This window comes from Schistocerca piceifrons, chromosome 7, assembly GCF_021461385.2.
Source record: "Schistocerca piceifrons isolate TAMUIC-IGC-003096 chromosome 7, iqSchPice1.1, whole genome shotgun sequence".
Lineage (NCBI taxonomy): Eukaryota > Metazoa > Arthropoda > Insecta > Orthoptera > Acrididae > Schistocerca > Schistocerca piceifrons.
Window position 1 is genome coordinate 399,321,752 of NC_060144.1, and position 12,002 is coordinate 399,333,753.

The following is a 12,002-nucleotide window of genomic DNA, read 5'->3' on the forward strand; positions in this document are numbered from 1 at the left end:
TAACAAAGATCCACCAACTGCTAACTCCATTTGGCGATGGTATGCGCAGTTTAAAGCTTCTGGATGCCTCTGGAAGGGGAAATCAACGGGTCGGCCTGCAGTGAGCGAAGAAACGGTTGAATGCGTGCAGGCAAGTTTCACGCGTAGCCCGCGGAAGTCGATGAATAAAGCAAGCAGGGAGCTAAACGTACCACAGCCAACGGTTTGGAAAATCTTATGGAAAAGGCTAAAGCAGAAGCCTTACCGTTTACAATTGCTACAAGCCCTGACACCCAATGACAAAGTCAAACGCTTTGAATTTTCGGCGCGGTTGCAACAGCTCATGGAAGAGGATGCGTTCAGTGCGAAACTTGTTTTCAGTGATGAAGCAACATTTTTTTCTCAATGGTGAAGTGAACAGACACAATGTGCGAATCTGGGTGGTAGAGAATCCTCACGCATTTGTGCAGCAAATTCGCAATTCACCAAAAGTTAACGTGTTTTGTGCAATCTCATGGTTTAAAGTTTACGGCCCCCTTTTCTTCTGCGAAAAAAACGTTACAGGACACGTGTATCTGGACATGCTGGAAAATTGGCTCATGCCGCAACTGGAGACCGACAGCGTCGACTTCATCTGTCAACAGGATGGTGCTCCACTGCACTTCCATCATGATGTTCAGCATTTCTTAAACAGGAGATCGGAAAACCGATGGATCGGTCGTGGTGGAGATCATGATCAGCAATTCATGTCATGGCCTCCACGCTCTCCCGACTTAACCCCATGCGATTTCTTTCTGTAGGGTTATGTGAAAGATTCAGTGTTTAAACCTCCTCTACCAAGAAACGTGCCAGAACTGCGAGCTCGCATCAACGATGATTTCGAACTCATTGATGGGGACATGCTGCGCCGAGTGTGGGAGGAACTTGATTATTGGCTTGATGTCTGCCGAATCACTAAAGGGGCACATATCGAACATTTGTGAATGCCTAAAAAAACTTTTTGAGTTTTTGTATGTGTGTGCAAAGCATTGTGAAAATATCTTAAATAATAAAGTTATTGTAGAGCTGTGAAATCGCTTCAATCATTTGTAATAACCCTGTACTTGTAATAACTTCTTTTCGTTTCAAATTATAACTGCTTTCCGTTTCAAAGTATCTGGCGCTGAATCAGGTTGAGACACAGTTTTACATTACTCAAAGGGCACTGAACTCCCGTTTTGAACGTAGGCGTAACCAATCCACTAGATGACAGTAATGCAGATTTTAGCTACCCATTCTAACTGGTTCTTAATATAATGTCAGTTGTAGGTAAACCGTGTGTGTTACAGTATAGTGTCTTGGCAGTGCAAGAGAAGTATATTCTGACTCTACAGTATGTGTGTAAGTGATATTGTGAACTATAAAGTGGACAGACTCAATTATCATCTTCATCTCTTGAAGTACATGAAGAGGAAAGAGACATTGCAAACACTATCTCTGGTTTGATCAAGAAACTTGAAGATGCCACGCAAAAAATAAAGGCTGATCATTGAAAACATGTATACATCACTTCAGATGGGTGAAGAACAGAAACTATCTTGTTATCAGAGATACTATGAGCAACAAGGAACAAAATGTGAGAAACTCAGTCATATTGGAGTACATTTGGTCTACTTTTCAAGAGGCAAGTGCTAATGCCTGGCTGTACATGATGTTGATATAAGGTGGCGGATACACACAAAAGCTAGAACACTTGGATTGATGGATTTCAAAGCTATCTAACCTGGTGTGAAATTTTAAGGCAATTCACAAGATTGTGAATCACAAAGTTATGCAGTTAGTAGTGTAGAAACTTGCTCAAGCACAAGAAAAGAGAGAGAATTTTTTGACTGCATTTGATATTGAATTCACAAACACTTTTGTTCCTAATCATTCAGCATCTGAAATTTTAAATACCAATGAATCTGGATTTAATTTTGACATTCAGAGAGACTGCACACTAGAATGGGTAAACAAGGTAAGACTATCAGTGTGCAATCAGCATCTGGAGTATAACATTTGTATACAATTAAACCAGTTGTTTCCATGAAAGGGAGACTTCTTTCTCCACTACTCACTGTCTTCTGTGGACCAAGGTGGTACATTTGGTCCCCTTGTGCCCAAGAAAAAGGACCGACCTCTGAACACATATCAAGCAAAGTGGACAAGGGTAATTTTGAACAATGGCGTGATAATTCTCTCTCTCTCAATATTGGAACAAAAATGTTAACCGACCCAGGATTCAGTTTCACTCCTTCAACAGGGTCTGTTCATAATTCCAGATAAACACATACCGGTAACAACCATTCCACCTGGCACAATGTCCCTTGTTCTTTTTTCACCATTGGAAAAAATTTGCTAAATGTTTTTGTGAGAGTTTTACTCAGTAAAATTGATATTAAACTCCACAGTCTCTATGCTGTCAACCTTCACACACTTATCCATAATCAGTTCAGTGACCCCCTCCCCTCCCCTTATTCAATGACATGATCAACCATACCTGGAAGACAGCTAAATTTCCAGTTGAATGTGATGGTTTTGATACTTATGACAATGTTATCTGGAATATGAAAGATTCATGTTGCTCAACACCCAACCGCACAACAGCTATGTTTATCCAACCTTCATATTATTGTTTACATTTGTGCTCATAGTTATACACAAAGACCCATAAACATGCTTAAAAATAGGTACATAAAGCTAAATGGAATAAATAAATAATAATCATACATTATACATGTGTTTCCTAACCTATTCATTATTACACCACTATCTATGAGGCCCACCAACATGTATAATTATGCTGTGGACTGCTAAAATTGATGAAGCAAGTGTCAATTACACCTGACATTTCCATTATAATCGTTTTTTCCCCCCAATATCAGTTATATACTTTGCAAATGTATCTAGTCAGACGTTTTACATAAGAATGCAAATTGCTAAAGATCAAAAGCATATCATCACAGAGTATTACATTTTTTATCAGCCTGAATAAAGTGATTAGTGTCCCCACTACCAGTCATCACAGTGGAGGCAGATGAACTGGCGTGGAATAGTTCAGAAACCTGATATGGAGGATGCATGCATTGCATCATATGGGCAGACTCACTGATGGAAATGTTTACTTGTAAGCAGCAGTAAATGGAAAATGGAGCAGGCCAGTTCTCATGCAGAGTTAAACCACTGTGGGCCTCACCTTGCAATTTGTGCTGGCTGTTGTCATTCGCTTAGCTGTTATAGCTCCCTGCTCCAGCTGCGTGCTGAATATACTGCCAGTTTCAGTGTGCCTACAGAAAGGTGGGAGCTTATGGCGGCGGTTAGGGACATCCTTTCTGGTAACTGGCATGTATGGTCAACAGCCCCAGTGCTTCGTGTGGTAGTCCAGTCAGCCTTGCCTCCCGCAAAGAGGCTGTGTGTTACTGCTGTGGATGAGTCTGGTGAAACAGCATTGTGGCACTGCTTGTCTTTGCCTGCACCAAGCTCAGTGGGTTCCTGTTGCTCACAGCATTGTAATTCCTGCCTGCTTTGACTTTTGGCTCTTCGGTTTCATTCTCCTTCTCCTTGTGGGGTGAGCCAGTGGTCCTGCCTCAACTGTCATGTGTTGCGTGTCTGCCAAGATTGCCCGCACATGGAAGCCATGAGTGGTGTATGCCATCAGATAGGACTTTTGGCAACTGTTTGCGACAACCAGTGAGCCATGTGTCAGTCGTCGCTTGCCTCAGTGCCCCAGTGTTATCCCTGGGCTCTAGGGCTATCTCCACCACCATGCGTGTGTTGACGGGGCGTATTTTGCTAACGTTGATAGTGGATGGGCCACTGTTCAGATTTCTAGTAGACACATGAGCATTGGCCAGCCTCATTAATTTAGATATGTTCAGGCTCTTGGGGTGCTCAGAGTTATAACAGCCATTCCATCATGTGGTGTCTTATAGTAAACAGTGCTTTCCCTTGTGGGGGAAGTTCTTGGTCTCCATGCATTACAAGAACTTGGAACAGCAACTTACATTGTTAGTGGTCAATTCATCGTTGGGGCAAAATGGGCTTGACACTTTCTCTTTTTCTGGCTTTCAGGCAATTGATGATGTGCATTTTGTGTCTGTTTGTTCCTTTTCATGACTTGGATTCCTTACCGCAGTCATACAGACTGATGTTTGAGGATACCTTAGGCCGGATAGAAAAATTTTGAGGCACATTTCTCGTAAGCCGTCAGCAGTAACTAAATTTTCTTGCACCTACACCATTCCCTTCAACTTGTGTCACAAGGTAAAGGCAGAATTAGAGCGTTGGCAGGTTCAGGGCATCGTTTCTCCTACTTTGCAGACTCAGTGATGATTCAGAAGCAAATATTCCACAAACTGCATCCATTGATGGCATTGCCTAGTATGTAGCCAGAAAACTTGACAATGCATCATTGTGGAAAAAGGAAGATATGCAGCTTTGTGGCAATTTTAAACAGATGGTCACAGTATATGCATTGTGTCACAGGTTCATATCCCATTCCGTGGCAGGCAGAATTATTTTTCATGCATCAACTTGCATCATGCCTATCTGCAGAACACGGTTTCTCAACCATTCCTGGTCCTCAACAACCCTTTGGACTTCACTAGTTTAATAGCATGCTTTTTGGAATCCGGTCTGTGCCAGGAATATGCCAGTGGTATTTGGAGCAGTTGATTCAGGACATTCCTTGCGTCAATTACTTTGATGAAATCTGGATCACTGGCCTCTACTTGGGAGGAGCATTTATGAACGCTTCAGTTTTCCAATGCCTCTTGGAGAATGGCTTTCCTTGCAAGCTACAAAAGTACAGCATTTCCTCCTTGAAGGTGCAGTTTTGGGTCATGTGCTTAGTAAAGATGGTCTGGCCCTCTGGCCCCACAGAAAATCACATTGAGTCCATTGTCAACCTACCAGCATCCAAGAACCTGAAAGGGCTCCAGTCTTATTTGGGTAAGATGTCATATTACACTAGTTTCATTGCCCATGCCGTGGATATCTGCCAGCCTCTTAACTGGTTTTGCCAGAAGGGCATGAAGTTTGTCTGGTCTGCAGATTGTGAATGGGCTTTTCAGCCTCTCAAGCAACATTTATGCTCTGCTCCCTGTCTGGCTTTGTTTATGCTGTGTGAACCTTAAACTGTGGCCTGAGACATGTCTCATTATGGCATTGGTGCCAGCCTGCCCCGTCGAAACAAGGACGGCACCGAACGCCCCATCGCTTACGCATCGAAGAAGATATCTGCTACACAATGTAATTACTTCACAGATGAAAAGGAGGCACTAGTTATTATTTTTGGGGTTAAAAAAGTTTCGTGTTATTCTGTATGTGGTGAGATTCCTCCTCATCATTGCCCACAAGCCACTGGCTTCCTTATTTGGCTCTGCCCACCAGTTACAGCAGTGGGCTCTCTTTTGCAGTGACCATAGTTATGAGATTCATTACCGCTCCACTATGCATCATACTAATGCTGATGTGCTATTGTTGGACCCAATCCAGAGTTTGATCGGCAGGAGGCTGTCATGTTTGTGTTGGATGATGCCTTGCAAACCATGTTGGATTTTCCATTTGGAGCCATCCTAGCTGCTGATCTGGAAAATTATTTCAGCGATCCAGATGGCTTGCAAAAAATCCAGGACCTCCTGGAACTGGCATCCATGCAAATATTCCACAAACTGCATCCATTGATGGCATTGCCTAGTATGTAGCCAGAAAACTTGACAATGCATCATTGTGGAAAAAGGAAGATGTGGACTTCTTCATTTGGGTCTTGAATGTATGAACAAAATGGTCCACCTCCACTTTAGGAGCCGGGTGAAATGGGATAGTACTCAGATGCTGAATACCATTGCAGAAGAAAAAGTCCTCAAACTCCTGTGACACAAACTGCCTACTGTTATCAGATACAAGGGTCCTAGGGGAGCCCTCAATGGCAAAAATAACCAACAATGCGTGAACAGTGGCAGTTGACAATGTGGACGACAGCCAAGCTACTCCCAGGAAATTCAATACTGCAATGAGTACCAACAACCACATGTAGTCCAAAAATGGACCCATGAAACCCTGCCAACCCTGGAGATCAAGAATAGGGTATGTATTTTGTCCTTGGCGATCAACTCAACTGGATTTGTTGCACTGTGCATTGCATGCCGTGAACCACCGTGGCCAGCCGCATTTTCCTCTTGGTGCTGACATTTAGGACCAGTCCTTTGGCCAACAGCTGAGGTGACTACTGTGTGTCATGGTGGACCACAAGGGTTGGCAGTTGTTGGGATTGATCACAACACTGTTCCAGAGGTGAGCTACCTCTTGAGGCGGCAGCTGGCCTCCTGTTGCCTGCAACCTCAGCCCCCAGCAGGGCTAGTGCTTCAGGCTGCCAAAGTGGAGCCCATGGATTTTGACATGGTCCCCTTCCTTCCACCTCCTCACCCCCTTTGTCGATGGAGGTGAACGCATCCCCACTGCCACTGGTTAGTGGATCAGCTGTTGCTGCAGCTTCCATGGCCTTCCACCCTTCCAGCTGAGGTGGCGGCATTGACGTTGCCTCCTTTGGCGCTCAAGTCTGCTGCCAGGTTTTCTGGTGCACTCTTCAGTTACGCACTGGAGGTTACAGCCCAAGCCTGGCCATTTTTGGCCCTATGTGGTCTTTCAAGGGGGAGGGATTTAGTGTTTCCACCAGCAGACATCACAATGGAGGTAGACGAGCTGACATGGGTAAAGTAACAGAATAATTCAGAAACCTGCCATGGAGGGCACATGAGCATGTGCGCTAATGGAAGTGTTTACTTGTGAGCGACAGTAAGTGGAGCAGACCAGCACTCGTGCCCAGTTAAACTGCCTTGGAACTCTCCTTACACTTTATGCTGAGTGTTGTGTGCTTAGTCATTCGCCGCCTGCACCAACCACATGCTGAGCATATTGCTGTGCACATATCTATGTGGGTTCGGACACTTTGCTTCCTGTAGATCAATTTTCATTGCAAGTTCATTCCCCTCACGAGGTTCTGTTCCCCAGTTCTTAACGAGCCACCATTGGCCCGTGTTGTACCCACACCAACACTGTTAAGTAGTGGCGCTGTCACATCTTCTGCAGATACTAAAAAGTCTATATTAACATATCTCATTTTTTGTTATAAAATGTGTGTTATGTGTCATTTGTATGTATATTACATTTTTTCCTATGTACACACGTTGGCTGTGAAATGTGATTTTCTGATTTTTTTACAGATTGTCTAAATGTTTCAGGATCGGCATACGTATGGTGGCTCATTCCTGTATCACCTTAATGAACCATCTCCTTTGGTCGCAGTTGGTTTTGTTATTGGCTTAGACTATACAAATCCATACATAAGTCCCTTTAGGGAATTTCAGAGGTTTAAACAACATCCATCTGTCAGACCCACATTTGAAGGAGGAAAAAGGTAAAATAAATTAAAGATTTTAACATTAAATGTTTCCCAAAGAAAAATATGACCATTGCAGATGTATGCATAATACCTTAAGTGTGTGTATATAGGTCTCTTTTCATAGTTTCTACTAAATCTTGGCTGCATCTGGAGGGCAGAAAAAACACTTTATGGGGGTAAGGTACAAAGTTCTCAGCCTGGTACAAAGATGCTGTTGACATTAAGGAAATTTCGTTTTTTTACACTGGCCTAAGTTGCAATCCTTATCTGAAGTGCCAATGTGATTTTCAGAATAGTTTTGTTTGTATGACCTTTTTAAGTAGTCTTACTGTGTGTGATTAAAATGGACAATCTGGTACACTGTGTTATCACATAATTTTTATTTGTGATGGCTTATCACCAGTGTAATTTCATCCAAACTCTGTGAAGGATTGTAAGGAGCACTTACCTTTGTTTTCAACAGTTAAGAAACTGGCATCTGCATCTGAATTGAAAAATGATAGTACCTGTAATGAAGATAATCCACATGAGGGAACACCTAAAACTAAAGCCACAAATGTAAACAGAGAGAAATTGTACAATTTGGTATTGGGCTATTAGCGATTAACATTGTATTAAATGTCAGGGGGCAGAAGAAAGGGTACAGTATGTTCTATTCAAAGTACAGAGTGTGAGGAAAAAAATGTTGGAAGAGTGAAACATTTGCAAATTTCTCACAAACTAAGAGCAAAAACAAATTTAAACAGTGTTTAGATCATTTTAGTATCTGATTGATTTTGCGTGCTTATGTGTTACTTTGGATGAGACATGGATCCACAGCTTCATACTACTGAGTGAGATTGTGCTATGTTTAGAATACTGAACTCACATTTGGGAGAATGACATTTCTACTCCATGTGTGGTGATCCACATTTAGTTTTCCAACCATTTCCCTAAACTGATTACCGAGTGAGGTGGCGCAGTGGCTAGCACACTGGACTCGCATTCGAGGGGATGATGGTTCACTCCTGCATCCGGACATCCTGATTTAGGTCGTCCGTGATTTCCCTAAATCGCTCCAGGCAAATGCCGGGATTGTTCCTTTGAAAGGGCACGGCCGGCTTCCTTCCCTAATCTGATGAGACTAATGACCTCGCTGTCTGGTCTCCTCCCCCCAAACAATCCAATCCTAAACGGATAAGGCAGATGCTGGGAGTTCCTTCGAAAGATCACAACCAATTTCCTTCTCATTCCTTCCCTAATTTGAGCTTGTGCTCCGTCTCCAGTGATTTTGATGTCGATAGGACATTAAACTCTAATCTGCCTACCTTCCTTCACAGCATACTAAAAGCAAGACAGCATTCAAAACTGGGTGCAATGGATTCTTCTCACTGACAGCCTTTTAGAAGGTAGAACAGTGACTGGTAAATACTACACCAGTCTTTTGGACCAATAGGTAGGAATATAACTGGAAACCTACATGGGAAGAATAGATAAATAAATGGACAGTGCTCCAGTCTACATGTGTGCAACACCAAAGGAAGAACTGGGGTTTTTTGATTATTAAGTGTTGAAATATCCAATCTATTGATCACATTTTGTATCCTTTGAGTGTCACCTATTCCCCAAGCTAAAGATAGGTGTTGCTAGGAAAATTTTGAATCTGTTGAAAGGATTTTGACAGCTGCAGATTGGTATTTTACAGACCTTTCAGAATCACACATGAGGAATAGAATCTACTAATGAAAATATGTAGGATGAAGTGGATCGATCTGAAAGATGAGTATGTTGAGTTTCTGCTCGAAACATAGTTTTTATGTGTCAGGTTAAGAATTATCTCCTTGCCTCAGTATTATACTTCTTCGGTGTTCTGTCAACTTTAGCCAATTTATAAGTGAATAAATGATTGCTTTTGACATCTCCATTTACTCTGATACTTTGCAGTCTTGACTATGTTTTTTGCTAATGTCTTGCTTCATCTCTCATTTAGTGTTCTGTTGATCCCACTGGAAAAAACAATGATCACTATATTTTCTGAACCCAGACTAGAATTCAGTTACATTATGTGGACAAAGGAAGATGCACAGCTAGGCTGTATTACACATTGTATCATTTCAAATGATAGTTGTCTGAAAAAGACAAAAAACAACTACATAAAAATGAGCTCATTTGACAGAATAGCATTCCAGCCCATATAAGAGAAATCAACAACATAAAAAGTGCTTCAGCTAGGAGTCCGTTTGATTTGGCTCTTATAATCTAATGTATTCTCTCAGTTTTGTTCCATGTATTTTCTTCCTATTCCTAAACTTTAAGGTTACACCTTTCTCTCTCTCTCTCTCTCTCTCTCTCTCTCTCTCTCTCTCTCTCTCTCTCTCTCACACACACACACACACACACACACACACATATATATATATATATATATATATATATATATATATATATATATATATATATAAAAAGAAAGATGATGAAACTTACCAAACAAAAGCGCTGGCAGGTCGATAGACACACAAACAAACACAAACATACACACAAAATTCAAGCTTTCGCAACCAATGGTTGCCTCGTCAGGAAAGAGGGAAGGAGAAGGAAAGACAAAAGGATATGGGTTTTAAGGGAGAGGGTAAGGAGTCATTCCAATCCCGGGAGCGGAAAGACTTACCTTAGGGGGAAAAAAGGACAGGTATACACTCGCACACACACACATATCCATCCACACATACACAGACACAAGCAGACATTTGTAAAGGCAAAGAGTTTGGGCAGAGATGTCAGTCGGGGCGGATGTACAGAGGCAAAGATGAAGTTGAAAGACAGGTGAGGTATGAGCGGCGGCAAATTGAAATTAGAAATTAGCGGAGATTGAGGCCTGGAGGATAGCGAGAAGAAAGGATATGCTGAAGGGCTAGTTCCCATCTCCGGAGTTCTGACAGGTTGGTGTTAGTGGGAAGTATCCAGATAACCCGGACGGTGTAACACTGTGCCAAGATGTGCTGGCCGTGCACCAAGGCATGTTTAGCCACAGGGTGATCCTCATTACCAACAAACACTGTCTGCCTGTGTCCATTCATGCGAATGGACAGTTTGTTGCTGGTCATTCCCACATAGAACGCTTCACAGTGTAGGCAGGTCAGTTGGTAAATCACGTGGGTGCTTTCACACGTGGCTCTGCCTTTGATCGTGTACACCTTCCGGGTTACAGGACTGGAATAGGTGGTGGTGGGAGGGTGCATGGGACAGGTTTTACACCGGGGGCGGTTACAGGGGTAGGAGCCAGAGGGTAGGGAAGGTGGTTTGGGGATTTCATAGGGATGAACTAAGAGGTTGCGAAGGTTAGGTGGACGGCGGAAAGACACTCTTGGTGGAGTGGGGAGGATTTCATGAAGGATGGATCTCATTTCAGGGCAGGATTTGAGGAAGTCGTATCCCTGCTGGAGAGCCACATTCAGAATCTGATCCAGTCCCGGAAAGTATCCTGTCACAAGTGGGGCACTTTTGGGGTTCTTCTGTGGAAGGTTCCGGGTTTGAGGAGATGAGGATGTGGCTCTGGTTATTTGCTTCTGTACCAGGTCGGGAGGGTAGTTACGGGATGCAAAAGCTGTTTTCAGGTTGTTGGTGTAATGGTTCAAGGATTCCGGACTGGAGCAGATTCGTTTGCCACGAAGACCTAGGCTGTAGGGAAGGGACCGTTTGATGTGGAATGGGTGGCAGCTGTCATAATGGAGGTACTGTTGCTTGTTGGTGGGTTTAATGTGGACGGACGTGTGAAGCTGGCCATTGGACAGGTGGAGGTCAACGTCAAGGAAAGTGGCATGGGATTTGGAGTAGGACCAGGTGAATCTGATGGAACCAAAGGAGTTGAGGTTGGAGAGGAAATTCTGGAGTTCTTCTTCACTGTGAGTCCAGATCACGAAAATGTCATCAATAAATCTGTACCAAACTTCGGGTTGGCAGGCCTGGGTAACCAGGAAGGCTTTCTCTAAGCGACCCATGAATAGGTTGGCATACGAGGGGGCCATCCTGGTACCCATGGCTGTTCCCTTTAATTGTTGGTATACCTGTCCTTTTTTCCCCCTAAGGTAAGTCTTTCCGCTCCCGGGATTGGAATGACTCCTTGCCCTCTCCCTTAAAACCCATATCCTTTTGTCTTTCCTTCTCCTTCCCTCTTTCCTGACGAGGCAACCATTGGTTGCGAAAGCTAGAATTTTGTGTGTATGTTTGTGTTTGTTTGTGTGTCTATCGACCTGCCAGCGCTTTTGTTTGGTAAGTTTCATCATCTTTCTTTTTATATATATATAATGTGACTTACCATACGAAAGCGCTGGCAGGTCGATAGAAACACAAACACACACATACATACACACAAAATTCAAGCTTTCGCAACAAACTGTTGCCTCATCAGGAAAGAGGGAAGGAGGTGGGTTTTAAGGGGGAGGGCAAGGAATCATTCCAATCCTGGGAGTGGAAAGACTTACCTTAGGGGGAAAAAAGGACGGGTATACATTCGCGCACACACACACACATCCATCCACACATATACAGACACAAGGCTGTATTACAAATTGTGTCATTTCAAATGAAATATGTCTGCTTGTGTCTGTATATGTGTGGATGGATA

General features: G+C 43.1%; 1 protein-coding gene across 1 annotated transcript in view; it reads left to right on the forward strand.

The window, feature by feature from the left end:
• Window positions 1-12,002, forward strand: part of LOC124805122 (electron transfer flavoprotein-ubiquinone oxidoreductase, mitochondrial) — a 112,801-nt gene that overhangs the window by 33,853 nt on the left and 66,946 nt on the right. Inside the window, exon 7 of the mRNA XM_047265575.1 lies at window positions 7,239-7,414. Coding sequence (XP_047121531.1) covers window positions 7,239-7,414 — 176 coding nt within the window. The remainder of the gene's footprint in view (window positions 1-7,238; window positions 7,415-12,002) is intronic.